The sequence below is a fragment of the Crotalus tigris genome, unplaced genomic scaffold (assembly GCF_016545835.1).
Source record: "Crotalus tigris isolate CLP2741 ecotype Arizona unplaced genomic scaffold, ASM1654583v1 scf7180000018306.2785112, whole genome shotgun sequence".
Lineage (NCBI taxonomy): Eukaryota > Metazoa > Chordata > Lepidosauria > Squamata > Viperidae > Crotalus > Crotalus tigris.
In genome coordinates, this window is record NW_024096934.1 from 1217780 (window position 1) to 1236029 (window position 18250).

Here is an 18250-nt window from a genome sequence, read left to right on the forward strand (position 1 = left end):
TATACCATTTTGGACAAATGGCTGTCCAGTCTCTTCTTAAAAACTTCCAGCGTTGGAGCATTCGCCGCTTCTGGAGGCAGGTGGTTCCACTGATTATTTGTTCTAACGGTCAGGAAGTTTCTCCTTAATTCTAGGTTGCTTCTTTCTTTGATTGGTTTCTAGCCGTTGCTTCTTGTCCTGCCTTCAGGCTCTTTGGAGAAGAGCTTGACTCTCTCTTCTTTGGGGCAGCCCCTGAGATACTGGGACACTGCCATCATGTCATCCCTAGTCCTCCTTTTTCACTAGACTAGACATATGTTCATATGTTTTAATCTCCAGTCTCCTAATCATCTTTGTCATTTATTTATTTCAACATTTATTTGTTTGTTTGTTATTTTAATTCATTTATTTATTCAGCCACCCAATTCAAATGCTCAAATCAGTCTAACCGCTTAGGGCGGGGGTGTCAAACTGCCGGCCCACGGGCTGGACGCATCATCCGGAAGCCATGCCCACCCCATTGCCGGCAATGGCAAAACCGGCCCGATACATTGTGCGATGTCATATGATGTCGTGAGTTTGACATGTCTGGCTTAGGGCATCTGATAATGTAAGCTGCAGGTCACAAAATCTTCTGGCTTTTAATACAGAAAAGATGTTACCAGGCTCCTGATAATTTTGTTTTGACATCGTAAACTCACACGCCTCTCCTCCTACATCCCTCGCAGTTTGTGATCCTATTTGATCCTATTTGTGATCCTATTTGGGTGCTTAAGGCTATTTGCCATGTCCCGCTGTCGTGTGACCACAATTGTGTGACCACAATTTCCAGCATTTTTTATTTTGCCAGAAACCAGAATTTACTTCTGCTAGGAGCCCTGATGCCGCAGTGGTTAGAATGCAGTATTGCAGGCTAACTCCGCCCACTGCCATCAGTTCGATCCCAGCCATCTCGAGGTTGACTCAGCCTTCCATCCTTCTGAAATCAGTAAAATGAGGACCCATATTGTTTGGGGGCAAGATGCCGATTCTGTACACCGCTTAGAGAGTGCTATAAAAGCACCATGAAGTGGTATATAAATCTAAGTGCTATTGCTATTGCAGGCTAACTCTGCCCACTGCCAGCAGTTCAATCCTGGCCATCTCGAGGTTGACTCAGCCTTCCATTCTTCTGCAATCGGTAAAATGAGGACCCAGATTGTTGGTGGACAAGATGCTGACTCTGTAAACCTCTTAGCGAGGGCTGTAAAGCACTGTGAAGTGGTACATAAGTCTAAGTGCTATTGCTATTGCAGGCTAATTCGGCCCACTGTCAGGAGTTCGATACTGCCTGTCTGAAGGTTGACTCAGCTTTCTCTCGTTCTGAGGTCGGTAAAATGACCCCAATTGTTGGGGGAGGCATACGCCAACTGCAAACCTCTTAGCGAGGGCTGTAAAGCACTGTGAAGCAGTCTATATGTCTACATCCTCTGGCTATCCTACAAGTAACCTACTGGTTAAAAAGAGTTCATTTAACAATAATAGTAGTAGTAGTAAAGTTGGAAGGGACCTTGGAGGTCATCTAGTCCAACCACCTGCTCAGGCAGGAAACCCTATGCCATTTCGGCTGTCCAGTCTCTTCTTAAAAACTTCCAGTGTTGGAGCATTCACCGCTTCTGGAGGCAGGTTGTTCCACTGATTAATTGTTCTCACTGTCAGGAAGTTTCTCCTTAGTTCTAGGTTGCTTCTCTCTTTGATTAGTTTCTACCCGTTGCTTCTTGTCCTGCCTTCAGATGCTTTGGAGAATAGCTTGACTCCCTCTTCTTTGTGGCAGCCCCTGAGATACTGGAACGCTGCTATCATGTCCCCCCTCGTCTTTCTATTCTTTAGACTAGACCACAGGTCGGCAACCTGCGGCTCCGGAGCCGCATGCGGCTCTTTGAACCTTCCCCTGTGGCTCCCAGCCTCCTCTGCCTTTGCAGAGAGAGAGACAGAGACAGAGAGAGGCAATTGCGCTTCCCTGCTTCTCTCTCTCTCTCTCTCTCTCTCTCTCTCTCTCTCTGTGTGTGTGTGTGTGTGTGTGTCTGTGTGTATGTGTGTCTGTGTAAAAGAGAATGCACTCACAGTGTTCTCCAAGGAGCTGAAAAGCTTACTGGGCGGAGCTCCTCCCTTTGCTGCATCTCTGCATGAAGCAGGAAGCAGGAAGGGCAGGAGAGAGCTAGCTAGCCCAGCTAGGCTGACTCAGGAATTCTGGGAGTTGAAGTCCATGAGTCATAAAAGAGATGAGGTTGCTTACCCCTGAGCTTGTTGGACAACAGCTTGAAACTTGCCAGGTGAGCAGCAGATGGGGGGGGGAGAAAGAGAGAGAGAGAAAGAGAGAGAGAGGGAGGGAGAGAGAGAGAGAGAGAAGAAAGAAAGAGAGAGAGAGAGAGAGAGAAAGAAAGAGAGCGGGGGAAGAGGAGTGGCAGACCAAGGGCAGATAGAGAGGGAGGGAGAGAGAGAGAGAGAGACCCTTTTGACATCTAAAATGAAGATAACACTGCATATATCCTTTTTTTACCTGTGTGTGTATGTGTATGTGTGTGTATATACATATATACATACATACATATATTTGTTTTCTGAGGTTTTCGCGGGTGTTTGTATGTAGGTCTTTGGTTGTTCGGGTTTTCTCCCGCGTAAAATTGGAAGTGTCTTGGCGACGTTTCGACGAAGTCCCATTCGTCATCTTCAGGCTGGTGTTTTCAGCTCCCCCCCAATCAGTTCATACCCCCACTGGCAGTTAAAAGGAAGAAACAGCTAAGACCACACATTGCTGCTCGAAGCACAAAGCTGAAAACACCAGCCTGAAGATGACGATTGGGACTTCGTCGAAATGTTGCCAAGACACTTCCAATTTTACGCGGGAGAAAACCCGAACAACCAAAGACCTACATACATATATATATATACATACATATACATACACATACATATACATATATATACACACACACATACATACACACACAAACACACACACAAACACACACACACCTATAATAAAGGTAAAAAAGGATATATGCAGTGTTATCTTCATTTTAAATATCAAAAGGGTTTTGTGGCTCCCAGTGTTTTGTTTTTGGTGGGAAACGGGTCCAAGTGGTTCTTTGAGTGTTTTGGGTTGCCTACCCCTGGACTAGACATACCCAATTCCAGCAACCGTTCTTCGTATGTTTTAGCCTCCAGTCCCCCTGATCATCTTTGTTGCTCTTCTCTGTATTTCTAGAGTCTCAGCATCTTTTTTACATTGTGGTGACCAAAACTGGATGCAGTATTCCAAGTGTGGCCTTACCATGGCATTGTAAATGATTGCATTCACTGAACAACCACCACAAAAAAATTAAAACTGGGCTTTGATCAGGTGACCCTAGGTATGCTGCAGTGGTTGTGTCAAAAATAGTCATAAGTTACCCTGTTCAGGGCCGTTGTAACTTCGAACAGTCACTAAACGAATGGTTGTTAAGTCAAGGACAACCTGCCTTTCTCCTCTCTCCCTGTGCTCTCCAGGATGAGTCCGAATGCACTTCCGATGACGAAATATTCATCTCGCAAGATGAGATCCAGTCCTTCATGGCCAACAACAAGTCCTTTTACAGCAATAGAGAACGGTACCGACAGCATCTGAAGGAGAAGTTCAACAGATATTGCCACTTGAACGATCACAAGAGGCCCGTGTGCAGCGGTTGGTTGACAACAGCCGGAGCAAACTAAACCGAATAAAATTAGCTCTGTCTTTCAGTCAAACTGTCGAAAATGACTACTGTGCGTTTTCTCTCTTCGGAAAACAGTCTCTCTAGCAACTAAACAAAATCTTACTTTTTTTAAAAAAAGAAAAAAAAAAGACGGTGGTTTTCTCTTTCTTTCTTTCTTTCTTTTTCTCTCTCTTTCTCTTTCTTTCTTTCTTTCTTTCTTTCTTTCTTTCTTTCTTTCTTTCTTTCTTTCTTTCTTTCTTTCTTTCTTTCTTTCTTTCTTTCTTTCTTTCTTTCTGTCTTTCCTCTCCTTTCCTCTCCAGGAGGCTGGTGGAATTTAATCCTTTTAATTTGGTTCCCCGCACCCCCAACCCTATTTCCAGTTTCCGGGTCTCTAGTTTTTGACTAAAACTGAGACCAGCCCCAAACCATCATAATTTAAAGCCACCTCTTTTTTATTCAATGTTTCTCTTAACTGTGACACTTATCAAACAGGACAAAAAAAAAGCTTAGTGGCAAAAGGTAATGTTGTACTTATAACTCTGTACAGAAATGACAATGAGCTCAATATAAAGATTTTACAAAGTAGACATCCATTTGCAAAAAAAAATTAAAAAAGATGTTCTGGATGTAATATGTTGGAAGCGCGATGTGCAAAATTTAAAAATAAAGAATATTTATTAAGATGCATAGTAAAAAAAAATAAGAAAAGACAAAGTGTGTTCGTTTCTGCTGTTGTTAAAACAGAAGATGCTGATAGCTTGCTGGAGTTAGGTCTAATTTTTAGCAGTTGAAACTATTTTTTTTTTAATGATAGAATATTTTATCACCTAGAGTGAGAACACGGTTTATAGCAATGCGCTTGTTAGGCCGCGTCTTTCATACTGGGGGGGGGAGAAAGTGAGGGTTCAAAGTGATCAATTTAAAAAGCCTGGTTACATCCCAGAGTTTATGGCTTATGGATCCAGTAATCGTGATAAAAATGAACTCCTAGGGGACTCTACAGGTACCATCATGCACTTTTCTTGGCACTGGTATAGAAGTGTCCTGCCATGGTCACCTGTTCGAATTTTTTTAATTTCCTGGTGGTCTCCCATCCCTGCTTAGATTGTATGTTTACAGGAGAACCGCCAAATGCTTAGATCCAATAGAGCAACATTTCTTAACCTCAGCAACTATAAGAGGTGTGGACTTCAACTCCCAGAAATCCCCAGCCAGCTAAGGAATTCAGGGAATAGAAGTCTACAGCTCTAAAAGTAGCTGAGGCTGAAAAAATACTCCAATAAAGAAAGCACAAAGGAAAAGGTGTGATGCTTTAACACTGCTTTTTAAAATTTGATACTGTGCCCTGTTGCATAAAACATAAGCCTTGGTCCATAACCATGGATTTTCCAATAAACCGGAGTTCTCGTGATCCAGTCAACCATAACCTAAGCAAGCTGGCATGGTTCATGCAGTACATTCAGCTCAGATGTTTACAATTTGCTACTTTTACCATTCAACGTGTTGTGCAAACACAGCCTCCATGTTGTGTTATATTCGTTTTTCAAATGGGATTTTCTTAAGCTTCTTAAGTTCTGTGGTTTTTAATCTGCCAACTCCTAAAAAAGAAGGCTGAATGGAGGAAGGGAAGGGGGTGGGGAACTTGGAAAAAAAAAAGAGATAATCTATATACTTTATTGGAAACTATTTGCTAGGGCCCATGTTGGCACTTTATGCAGTACATCATTTATGATTATCTTAACCATCATTTTCAAAATTAGCCGGACTGGTTTGTGGTTTCACATGAGAGATGCCTCATAAACTATCCACTTTGCACTCTACATTAGGCTGAAATAATATTTGTTTATTTGCACCCCGTATATTGCAAACCCCATTATAGAATCCTAGGATGGAAGGGACCTTGGAGATCTTCTAGTCCAACCCAAGACAGGAGTCCTGATACCATCCTGGAAAGATGGTGATCCAATCTTTTCTTGAAAACCTCCAGTGATGGAGCACCCACAACTTCTGGAGGCAAGTTGGTCCACTGGTTAATTGTTCTCACTGACAGGAAAATTCTCCTTAGTTCCAGGTTGGATTTTCTTCTGAGGAGCTTCCACCCACTGCTTCTTATCCTGCCCTCAGGTGCTGTAGCGAATAAGTCAACCTCATCGCGATGACCTTCAAGAGTTGGAAGATGGTTATCATGTCCCCCCCCCCTTCCAATCCTTCTCTTCATTAGGCTATTCATACCTAGTTCCCTTAGCCCAGTGTTTCTCAACCTTGACAATTTTAAGGCATGTGGACTTCAACTCCCAGAATTCCACAGCCAGCATTGCTGCCTGTGGAATTCTGGGAGTTGAAGTCCACATGCCTTAAAATTGTCAAGGTTGAGAAACACTGCGGTAGCCTTTCATTATACCATTTAGCTTCCAGACCTTTTATCATCTTTGTTGCTCTCCTCTGCGTCCTTTCCAGGCTCTTTTTTTTTTTTTTTTTGATAAAAACAGCAGGGGAAGGCACACACGAAAGTGATAAAACTGCAGGAAAAATACATTCAAAATGGAAGTACTGGTATACACCAATTGGTGTAGGCACGCTTGGTGAATCCCAAGCTGGGCCTTTGCACCAGCCCCATCAATCCTTCAGAAGCTTTCTTGAAGACAGCAAGCACTTAGACCAGGGGTCTTTAAACTTGGTCCTTTTATGACTTGTGGGCTTCAATTCCCAGAATTCCTCAGCCAAGCATGCTGACTTAGACTTATATACCGCTTCACAGGGCTTTTTATACCCCTTTCTAACCGGTTTACAGAGTCAGCATATTTGCCCACCAACAATTTGGGCCCTCATTTTGCAGACCTCAGAAGGATGGAAGGCTCAGTCAACCTTGAGCCCTGTCAGGATCGAATTGCTGGCAGCCAGATGTTCAACTGAAGAAGCGAAGTTAGGGAGAAGCCACGAAAAATGCTATAGGTGGCAGGTTTGACACAGCCTTGAATAGGGACAAAGAGATTGAAAACTTGCAGTGAAGGAGACCCTTCAATAGAGAACATGAATTCTCTCCCCTCCTCCAAGATGATGCCCAGCAGGTGCTTGGAGAAAGTCTGGTTTGTTGTGTCAGCTGTTTTCTCTCCTTGTGTCACAAAGTTAGATTCAGGGCTTTTCTCCTAGGACTATAAATTATTACAACCACAACTGAAGATTCAAGAGGGTGTCCCAAAAAATCAAAATGGAGGCTGCGGTCATGTGATCAAAGCCCCATCCGCATTTTAGTTGGTCCAGTGAGCCACCATTTTGTAAATGCTTCATAGCCAGGAATAGCAGAAGAGAAACTGCCTCTTCTCAATTACTTGCCTAGCTCTCCCTACTTATTATTCAAAAGACTTGTGATTATCTTACGATTCATATTTCACTAGATTTAAGGTTTATAACCACTGCTTCGATTTCCTCCAGCACCTCATTTTTCCTCACAACAACCCTGCAGGGCAGACCAGGTGCAGAAAGGACGGGTTAAGTTAACCAGCAGAGTTCCATGGCTGAAGATGGCTTGGAGGTCCATGTTCTTCTCATGATGAAGGCTTCACCACCACCTTTGAGTCAGCAGACATCTAGATTGGCACGACATTTGGCGTGGCCTGGCCGACCGTTTCTACCTCTATTGTGTGACTCTGCCAGGGGTGCCAAGGTTGGGGAGATCGGAGAACCCCTATCCACCCATCCGGCTGGATCCAAATAAGAGGAAAAGACTGTTTTATGACCAGACCATAAGAATATACAGAATACAGAATAACAGAGTTGGAAGGGACCTTGGAGGTCATCTAGTCCAACCCCCTGCTCAGGCAGGAAACCCTATACCAGTGGTTCTCAACCTTTTTAATGCTGCGACCCCCAACCGGTCATAAGTCGAGGACTACTCAACTGGTGCAGCACCGTTTGCAGAATGGGACTTTTGGCGGGTTCAGCAGGGCAGAGACAGCCTGGACAATTCCTATTGGCTTTTGAAAGCCAATAGAATTAGACTCTATTCAAGAGAGTCTATTCTATTGGCTTTCGAAAGCCAATAGAATAAAAGGGAGTAGCACAGCTAAGGAAAAGGGGAAAAAAAGTGGCGGACTGCGTTGTTTGGCAACCCCCGTGAAATGGTCGTTCGACCCCAAATGGGGTCCCAACCCACAGGTTGAGAATCACTGCCCTATACCATTTCAGACAAATGGTTGTCCAATCTCTTCTTAAAAACTTCCAGTGTTGGAGCATTCACCACTTCTAGAGGCAGGTTGTTCCACTGGTCAATTGTTCTGTCAGGAAGTTTCTCCTTAGTTCTAGGTTGCTTCTCTCCTTGATTAGTTTCCATCCGTTGCTCCTTGTCCTGCCTTCAGGCGCTTTGGAGAATAGCTTGACTCCCTCTTCTTTGGGGCAGCCCCTGAGATACTGGAAGGCTGCTATCATGTCCCCCCTCGCGTTTCTCTTCATTAAACTAGACATACCCAATTCCAGCAGCCGTTCTTTATATGTTTTAGCCTCCAGTCCCCTAAATATCTTAAGCCTGGCTCACTCCCGGGCTGCAGAGAAGGCAAAGTCACCAGAAAGCCAGCTGGCCGGGTAGGTTGGCGCCTCGGCTGGGAGGCAGGGCTGCCCCGATGCTCGCCCCTTCCCGCGAGTAGACTCCTCCGATGCTGCCTGGCGCCGCTCCCGGGGGCGGCCGGAGGCCCCACCCGCTGGAAAAATGCAAGGGGAACTTTCAACCCTGCCCAGGGAGGGGGCCGCGTCGCTTCCCCGCCTCCTGCCGGCTTCTCTCGCCAGCCGAAGGGCGAGGCTGCCCTTGGAGAAGGAGGCGAGTGGGCCGGTCGGTTCCTCCTCCTCCTCCTCCTCTCCTCTCTCCTCCTCCCGGGAGAACGTTCGCTGGACGGGCTCCAGCGCTTCGGGGAGGCAGGAAGGGAGGGAGGGAGGAACCAGTCGCGGTTGGAGGGAGGCAGGCAGGCAGGCAGACGCCGGCAGCCGGCGCGGCGCGGCTCGGGGATCATGGAGCGCTGGAAGAACCGAGTGGCGTTGGTCACGGGCGCGTCGGTAGGCATCGGAGCCGCCGTGGCTCGGGCGCTGGTGCAGCACGGGCTGAAAGTGGTGGGCTGCGCCCGGAGCGTGGACAAGATCGAGGTAGGCTGGAAGGGAGGGAAGGAGGGAGACGGAGGGAGGGAGAGAAGGAAGGAAAGAAAGAAAGAAAAAAGGAAGACGGGTAGGAGGAAGGAAGGAAGGGTGGAAGGGTAAAGAAGAAGAGAAAGATAGGGCAGCAGGGCAGTGAGGGAGGGAGAGAGGGAGAGAAGGAAGGAAGGAAAGAAAAAAGGTAGGAAGACGGGGGAGAGAAGGAAGGAAGGAAGGAAGGAAGGAAAGAAGGAAGGAAGGAAGGAAGGAAGGAAAAGGGGGTACAGAAGAAGAGAAAGAAGAAAGCAGGACAGGGAGGGAGTAAGATGGAGGGAGGGAGAGAAGGAAGGAAGGGGAGAGAGAAGGAAGGAAGGAAAAAGGAAGGAAAGAAATGTGCGGGGAGGAAAGAGACGGGAGCATTTACGAAGAAAGGAATGTAGAGAACGAATGAGCGAAGGAATGAATGAACGGAGGTTTGGAGGGAGGGAGCACTGCTGGCGAAAGGAACATAGAGAGAAAGAACACACACACACACACACACACAACCCTGGAAAAAGAGGGTGGATCCTTCTTTTTTGGGGGGGGTCTTCCTCTTTTCTGCTAAGGCTTCAAAGGAGACTTCTGCCTTCCTTCCCCCCTCCCCCTAACAATATCCCCCCCCCCCCAAGCCTAGGGCTTGCTTTCTCTGAACAGGCCAGCCCTGCTTTCGGTAGACAAAGCTCCTGAGGACAGATACTTGGGGTAGGGGAAGGTTTGAGGAGGAAGGGGGGGTATAGAGATGCGGGGGGGGGGGGGAATGGAGGATACTACTGACTAGAGAAATCTAGGTGCCCCCCCCATGGGTGGGTGGGCAAGGGCAGGAGACGGCAGGCAAGTGGCCTGTTTTTTTTTTTTAAAGGGTGAGGGGAAACTGGAGGGCTTTGGAGCATGTTAATAGGGGTGGGTGGGGTAAATAGAAGGAAATAGCAGCATTGTTTGCAAGAGCCCACCCCTCTTTTTTCCTTTGTTGGAGGGAGGGTGAATTTAGAAATTTGGGGAACAATGACCTCCCAGCCCCCCATTGGCACAGGAGATTTAGCTTTCCAATCAAGAAGCAACCTGAACGTACAGTGTGGATGGCAGAGACAACTGCAATGCATGATGATGATGATGATGATAATCTGCCTATTTCTTGAATAACTGATAATTCCATCTGATGAACAAGAGAAAGTGGTTTCCAATTTTTTTGCAAACAGAACAGAGGAAGTAGAATCGTCTCGGATTTCTTTAGTTGACTTAAGTCATGCGTTGTCTCTAGAGCCGTCTGGAGGACTGTTGGCTTCTTACTTTTCAATTCGATCCCTCCTTCTCTTTTTCTTCACCACCATCATCATCATCACCGTTTTTTGAGTGATCTCTTCTTGATTTAGATCGGGTTTTTTTATTTGCCTAAGCCAGTGTTTCTCAACCGGGGCCGCTTGAAGGTGTGTGGACCAACTCCCAGGATTCTAGGAGTTGAAGTCCACACACCTTCAAGAGGCCAGGGTTGAGAAACATTGATCTAAGTTATGAATCAGCCTTGGTAATCTTGTGGCTTGTATCCTGTTTGTCTTCTGGTGCCGTCTTGGGCATTGAACAAGATTAGATCTGGCTCCTTTTCCAATTGCGACTTCTCGCCACATCCCAACCTGATTTTGATTTGTATCTATTTAATTATTTCCTGCAACCTCTGTGTTACTGCAATCAACTGACTCTTAAGGCAGCAAATTCCACGGGAAAGAACCGAAGCTGCTTTGCCGTAAAGCAGGGGTCTTCAAACTTGCAAAGCGTGCCTGGCTGAGGAATTCTGGGAGTTGAAGTCCACAAGTCATAAAAGGGCCAGGTTTGAAGACCCCTGGCTTAAAGCTTGTGTTCCCCTCCAGTTTAACTTTGGTTAAAATGAACCAATCCAGTTTGCAGCCCTGGGGTGTGAATGTGGCTTGTTTTGGGCCATTGAGGTTAATATTAGCCACTGTGTAGTGCAGTGGTTCTCAACCTGTGGGTCAGGACCCCATTTGGGGTCGAACGACCATTTCATGGGGGTCGCCAAACAACGCAGTCCGCCATTTTTCCCCCTTTTCCTTAGCTGTGCTATTCCCTTTTATTCTATTGGCTTTTGAAAGCCAATAGAATAGACTCTCTTGAATAGAGTCTAATTCTATTGGCTTTCAAAAGCCAATAGGAATTGTCCAGGCTGTCTCTGCCCTGCTGAGCCTGCCAAAAGTCCCATTCTGCAAATGGTGCTGCACCAGTTGAGTAGTCCTCGACTTACGACCGGTTGAGTAGTCCTCAACTTACGACCGGTTGGGGGTCGCGGCATTAAAAAGGTTGAGAACCACTGGTGTAGTGGCTAATATTATTGTACAGGTAGTCCAGATTCATTTAACAGTCATGTTATTAACTTAACAACTGTAATGATTCACTGTGGCAGAAAAGGACATAAAATGGGGGCAAAACTCACTTAACAAATGTTTCACTTAGCAACAGAAATTTTGAGCTCAATTGTGATCATAAATCAAGGACTATCTGTACAGTATTTTTAACATATTATCTAGACTTCTTCATTTAAGGCACCACTAATATTTAGGAGCTACCCCTTGCCACTGTTTTTAGGCAAGAGCTCTATAACCCCCCCCCCCAAGCAACAGCCGTGGATAATGAAATGGGGGGGGCACGGTCCCTTCAAGTGCCACTTACAGAGGAGAATCTTGCAGCAGGATGGGCAGCAAAGAAATAAATAACATACATATATTTATTATTATTAGTTGCGACCCATCGCAACCTCATGGACAACGTGCCTCCAGGTCTTCCTGTCCTCTACCATCTTCTGGAGTCCATTTAAGCTCATGCCTGCTGCTTCAGTGATTCCATCCAGCCACCTCATTCTCCGACGTCCCTTTCTTCTATTGCCCTCAATCTTTCCCAGCATTAGGCTCTTCTCCAGTGAGTCCTTCCTTCTCATTAGTATTTGAGTTTCAAGTTCAGATCTGGCCTTCTAAAGAGCAGTCAGGGCTGATCTCCTCTAGGACTGACCTGTTTAATCACCTTGCAGTCCAGGGGACTCGCAGGAGTCTTCTCCAGCACCATAGTTCAAAGGCCTCAATTCTTTGGCGCTCAGCCTTTCTTATGGTCCAACTTTCACAGCCGTACATTGCAACTGGGAAAACCATGGCCTTGACTATACGCACTTTTGTTGGCAGGGTAACGTCTCTGCTTTTTAATATGCTGTCTAGATTTGCCATAGCTTTCCTCCCCAGGAGCAAGCGTCTTTTAATTTCTTGGTTGCAGTCCCCATCTGTGATGATCTTGGAGCCCAGGAAGATAAAATCTGTCACTACCTCCATTTCTTCCCCATCTATTTGCCAGGAGTTGAGAGGGCCAGATGCCATGATCTTGGTTTTCTTAATGTTGAGTTTCAAGTCAACTTTTGCACTCTCCTTCTTCACCCATATCAAGAGGCTTTTTGGTTCCTCTTCACTTTCTGCCATTAGAGTGCTATCATCTGCAAATCTTAGGTTGTTGATATTTCTCCCGGCAATCTTAATTCCAACTTTTGATTCATATACATACATACATTCTGTTGCTAAGCAAAGCAGTTGTTAAGGGAATCGCCTCTGATTTTATGACTTTTTTTTAACTACGATTGTTGAATAAAACACTGCAGTTATTCAGTGAATCATGGGGTTGTTAAATGAATCCAGCTTCTCCCCTTGATTGTGCTTGTTGGGAGCCAATTGAGAAGATCACAAATGGTGATCACATGACCCCAGGATGCTGCAACTATTGTAAATACATGCTGGTTGACAAACATCTGGATTTTGATCACGTGACTGTAGGGATGCTGCAACAGTCATAAGTGTGAGGACTAATTAGGGAGCCTTAAAATCCAGTTTTAACCCATCTTCTTAACCACTGCCTCCAAAAGGCTCAAAAGGATGCTTCAGTGGATCCTGTCCCAGATAGGGGGTTGGATTAGATGACCTCTAAGGTCTCTTCCCAAAAGTGCTATTTCAGGAGGCAACTGGACTTTCTTGTTTTTCTTTGAAGACATTTTGCTTCTCATCCAAGAAGCTTCTTCAGCTCTGACTGGGATGGTGGGGAGTGAAAGGATTTATACTCCTTGCAGACAGCTGGTCGTTTGCAACCATTCGAAGGGTGTCCATCCCAAAGTGCATGGTTAAATGTCCATGGAGGGTTGTCCCAAAGGTGCTTTTCCAGGAGGCAACTGGACTTTCTTGTTTATCTTTGAAGAGGTTTTGCTTCTCATCCAAGAAGCTGAGACTCTAGAAAGAGTACAGAGAAGAGCAACAAAGATGATTAGGGGACTGGAGGCTAAAACACATAAGGAACGGTTGCTGGAATTGGGTATGTCTAGTTTAATGAAGAGAAGGACGAGGGGGGACATGATAGCAGTGCTCCAATATCTCAGGGGCTGCCCCAAAGAAGAGGGAGTCAAGCTATTCTCCAAAGCAGCTCAAGGGCAGACAAGAAGCAACGGATGGAAACTAACCAAAGAGAGAAGCAACCTGGAACTGAGGAGAAACTTCCTGACAGTTAGAACAATTAATCAGTGGAACAACCTGCCTCCAGAAGCGGTAAATGCTCCAACACTGGAGATTTTTAAGAAGATACTGGACAGCCATTTGTCTGAAATGGTATAGGGTTTCCTGCCTGAGCAGGGGGTTGGACTAGATGACCTCCAAGGTCCCTTCCAACTTTATTATTATTATTATAAGCTTCCTCAGCTCTGACTGGATGCTGGGGAATGGAAGGAAGGAATGGAAGCGAAACGTCTTCAAAGAAAAAAAAAAGAAAGTCCAGTTGCCTCCTGATAAAGCGCCTTTGGGACAACCATGACCTGGATGACTTGAGAATCTCCATAGACATCTAAGGTCCTTTCCAACTCTATATGATATTATGATTATAAGCAGTGGTGGGACTCAGCCGGTTCGCACCGGCAGAACCGGTAGCTAATTTTTTGTGGCCCAGGCCCAGAGTGGACTTCCGGAAGTGGCATCCATACAGAGACCCGGTTGTTCATATATTCAAATCCCACCACTGATCATAAGTCACTTTTTCCAGTTCCATTGTAACTTTGAATGGTCAGTAAATGAATGGTTAGTAAGTGAAGGACTACCTGTATTGTGACGACTGCTTGTTGATAATCATTTCTTCCATGAATTTGTCTAAAGAAAAGGAGAAAGAGGGGAGACATGATAGCAGTCTTCCAGTATCTGAGGGGCTGCCACGAGGCAGAGGGGGGTCAGACTATTCTCCAAAACACCAGAGGGAAAGACAAGAAACAATGGTTGGAAACTGATCAAAGAGAGAAGCAACCCGGAACTAAGGAGAAACTTCCTGACAGTGAGGACAATCAACCAGTGGAACAGCTTGCCTCCAGAAATTGTGGGTGCTCCATCACTGGAGGTTTTTAAGAAGAGACTAGACAGTCACCTGTCTGAGATGGTTTAGGTTCTCGTACTTGAGCAAGGGGCTGGACTAGAAGACCTCCAAGGTCCCTTCCAGCTCTATTCTAGTCTAGTCTAGTCTAGTCTAGTCTAGTCTATCTTGTAATTCTATTCTATTCTATTCTATTCTATTCTATTCTATTCTATTCTATTCTATTCTATTCTATTCTATTCTATTCTATTCTACAGTCTTTCAAGCTGTCCTTTTATCTTGTGGGGGTAAGTTCCACAGTTTCACCAAGTGCCATGGTGTTCCCCTCATCTGCTGCCTTTGAATTCTTGACTTTTCTCAGTTGGGCACAAGAGAGTTTCTCCTCATCCGTAAAATGTTTCTAGGAGACACAGTAACATCTGAAACCCAGCCTGGAGCTATGAGCTTACAGCATGAATACTGTATAAAAGGGATGGGGTAATCCTTTGCTATTAATACATCTGTTTTCTTTTTGCATTCCATCTTATTTTCTAAACCCGCCATCCAATACTTTTCAAAGAAAAGCAGTGCAAAAATAAAGCAGTCAGGGATATCAGCCTAGGATCTTGAAGAAACCATGTGGTGGATTGGTTGGTTATATCTGTCTTGGGCGCTCCCAATTCTCCTTCTATAAATTTTATTCAGTTACAGCTAGTTCATTATTGAAGTTATAACGGCACTGAAAAAAGTGCCTTATGACCGTTATTCCCACTTACGACCTGTGATCATGTGATCAAGATTCAGACACTTGGCAACTGACTCATATTTATGACGGTTGCAGCGTCCTGGGGCCTTCTGTGAAATTCTGCCAGTTGGAAAGCCAGATTCACTTAACAATCATATCGCTAACTTAACAACTGCAATGATTCGTTTAACCATTGTAGCAAGACAGATCAAAATGGGACAAAATTCACTTCACAACTGTCTTGCTTAACAATAGACATTTGGGGCTCAATTGTGGTCATATGTCAAGGACTACCTGTATACATCCCCAGGTATGACTTTAGGGGTAATTTCCTGATGGCAGTTTCTATAGCAAATCAAATCCATGTTTCATGATCTGTACAGTGGAAGAGACTATTTGTAGCTCAGTATTGAAGTACTGGTGCTCTCTGGGCTTGCTTGTTTTCTTGCAGACATTTCAATACCCAAACTAGGTAACATCATCAGTGCTAGACGGGCGTGGGCTTTGGTCTCTGTTTATATAACACGAGAACAAACTCCACTCCCTAGTAACACTGATGACGTTATTTTGTTGGGTAATGAAAGGTCTGCAAGGAAAGCAATCCAGCTCAGAGAACACCAAGGGCTCCACAGTTCGTAATACGTCCCCTTTCTTTGGAGGCTGTCCAAAGTTGTCTCATGTATTATTAGGTTTATTATAGGGCCTTACATATTTTGCATTTCCGAGTGGTGTATCTAATGTTCCCCGCAGCCTATTTTCCACACCACAACAATCTTGTCAGTCAGGTTGGGTTGAAAGGGAAGGACGGGCTTCAAGTCACCCAGCCAGCTTTCATGCCTTATGGGGCCTTAACATTCACAGTGTCCCAGTTTTTAACCCAGCTTCTTAACCCACTACATCCAAAAGGCTCTTCAGTGGATCCTGCCTCAAATAGGAAACTGGACTAGATGACCTCTATGGGTTCCCTTCCAACTCTATGATATTATGATGCTGTCTAGAGAATGTCGGGCTCTGGAAAGCTATAAAAACAAGAGCTGCAGTGTCATCGTATTGTTTTTAATGTTTTATACTTAACTAGACAGTCACTTATCTGAAATGGTATAGGTTCTCCTGCTTGGGCAGGGGGCTGGACTAGAAGACCTCCAGGGTCCCTTCTAGCTCTATCCTATCCTATCCTATCCTATCCTATCCTATCCTATCCTATCCTATCCTATCCTATCCTATCCTAAAATAGACAGGTAGTCCTGGACTTACAACCACAATTGAGCCCAAAACTTCTGTTGCTAAGTGAGATATTTATTAGGTGAGCTTTGCTCCATTTTACGACCTTTCTTGCCACAGTTGTTAAGCAAATCACTGCAGTTGTCAAGCCGGTAACACAATTGTTAAATGAATCCGGCTTCCCCATTCATTAACTTTGCAGTCAGAAGAAGGTCGCAAACGGGGATCACGGGACCCTCTGACACTGCAACCGTCATAAATTTGAGTCAGTTGCCGAGCACTTGACTTTTGATTACATGACCGTGGGGATGCTGCAATGGTAATAAGTGTGAAAAACGGTCGTAAGTCCTTCTTTCAGTGCCACTGTAACTTTGAAAGTTCACTAAACAAAGTGTTGCAAGTTGAGGACTACCAGTATAAATGCTATTTATGAATAAATCAGACCCTTATTTTCCACACAGACAGTCCTAAATTCAGTCCCCACTCTTTAAAATTGGAAGAGCTGAACCTGTCATAAATGATACTTCAACTGATCAGCAGAGTGCACAGGTTAAGAAGAATTCTCCACAGCTTTCTGTGGCCTAGCCGGGATGGTGTCAAAATGGGGGCGACTGTAGATTTTTGTTTTGTTTTGTTAAAAATATATTTGGAAAATCAGGTACGACTTGGACAAATTTACAAACCGGTAAAAAGATCGGTGGGCTTTCTGCAGCCGAGCGGTTGTCATTTGGTAAAATGTTTAAGGAGCATTTGAGCCAGAAGTTAATATAAGATCTTTCTCTCTGTATATGTTAGTGCAGGTACGTGTTTGCGTGCTTTTAAACTTTAACAAGGTGGGGTTAAAATGTTTTGATGGTGGAGTAGCTGGTTGTGCTGATTGTCTTGTGCTGATTGTCCTTTTAAATTGAGGCTATAAAAAGTGGCAACAGACAGTGAGGCCTTTGAAGCCGTGTTTTTCTAGCTTGACAATTTTTAGAAAGGTGGACTTCAATTCCCAGAATTGTGGCTGAGGAATTCTGGGAGTTGAAGTCCACACATCTGAAAGCATGCTGGCTGGGGAATTCTGGGAGTTAAAATCCACATATTTCAAGGTTGCCAAGTTTGAAAACCACTGTTTTTTGGAGGTCTAGTCCAACCCCCTGCACAAGCAAGAGACCCTATACCAGGGGTCTTCAAACTTGGCTGTTTTATGACTTGTGGACTTCAACTCCCAGAATTCCTCAGCCAGGCACGCTGGCTAAGGAATTCTGGGAGTTGAAGTCCACAAGTCATAAAAGGGCCAAGTTTGAAGACCCCTGCGCTATACCATTGGAACACAAAATGGGAGTTATAAGAACCCTACACTGCCATGCTGAAGGCCTGCCTACCAGCAAAGATGGGAAAGAAAAAGAACTAAAACACATCAAGGAAGCCCTTAGAACGTGTGGCTATCCCAAGTGGGCCTTCATCAAATCCCCCCCCCCAAAAAAAACCCAGAACAGACAAAGAAGAAAACAATAAATGAAGCAACGTAGTCATTCCATACTTTGGAGGAATAGCTTTGCAGGAAAAGCTCAGAAGGATCTCCATCCAACACAACATACGTGCACACTTCAAACCCACGAATGCACTAAGGCAGAAGCTTGTCCACCCGAAGGATAAAACACGCAGACACAAACTGAGCTACGTGGTATATGCAGTACAGTGCAGTGAGCCGTGTGCAGATCTGTACATCAGTGAAACAAAACAACCACTTTACAAAAACATGGCACAACGCAGGAAAACAAACCCATTAGGACAAGATTCAGCAATCCATCTGCATTTAAAAGGCCACACTTTCGAAGTCCGCAAAGTCCATATTTTGGACAGGGAGGACCGCTGGTTTGAAAGAGAGGTCAAAGAGGCCATCTAGGTCAAAACTGAATATCCCTCCCTCAACAGAGGGGGAGGAATGCATCATCATCTATCTCTAGTCAACAATGTTCCTTTCAGTGGTTCCAAGAAGGCTCCACACCCATTTCTACCACTCAGGTGACCCTGAGGACACAAGTAAACCTCCAATTGGCCTCAAGGACTCTCTAAAAGAAGGCAAATGACCAGC

The 18250-nt window shown here is 45.0% G+C and overlaps 2 protein-coding genes across 6 annotated transcripts in view; both read left to right on the forward strand.

Moving 5' to 3' along the window:
• The window catches only part of GGNBP2 (gametogenetin binding protein 2), a 52376-nt gene extending 48039 nt beyond the window's left edge, over positions 1-4337 (forward strand). For 4 of the 5 annotated variants that reach the window (XM_039350027.1, XM_039350030.1, XM_039350031.1 and 1 more), the window contains one exon: positions 3508-3711. In XM_039350027.1, coding sequence (XP_039205961.1) covers positions 3508-3711 — 204 coding nt within the window. Of the gene's footprint in view, positions 1-3507 lie in introns of all 5 variants that reach the window. The other variant, XM_039350028.1, reaches the window with a different exon arrangement.
• A 4157-nt stretch (positions 4338-8494) lies between these two features.
• DHRS11 (dehydrogenase/reductase 11) overlaps positions 8495-18250 on the forward strand; it is a 43511-nt gene continuing 33755 nt past the window's right edge. Inside the window, exon 1 of the mRNA XM_039350033.1 lies at positions 8495-8822. Within this exon, the coding sequence (XP_039205967.1) occupies positions 8691-8822 (132 nt within the window). The 5' untranslated portion in view covers positions 8495-8690. The remainder of the gene's footprint in view (positions 8823-18250) is intronic.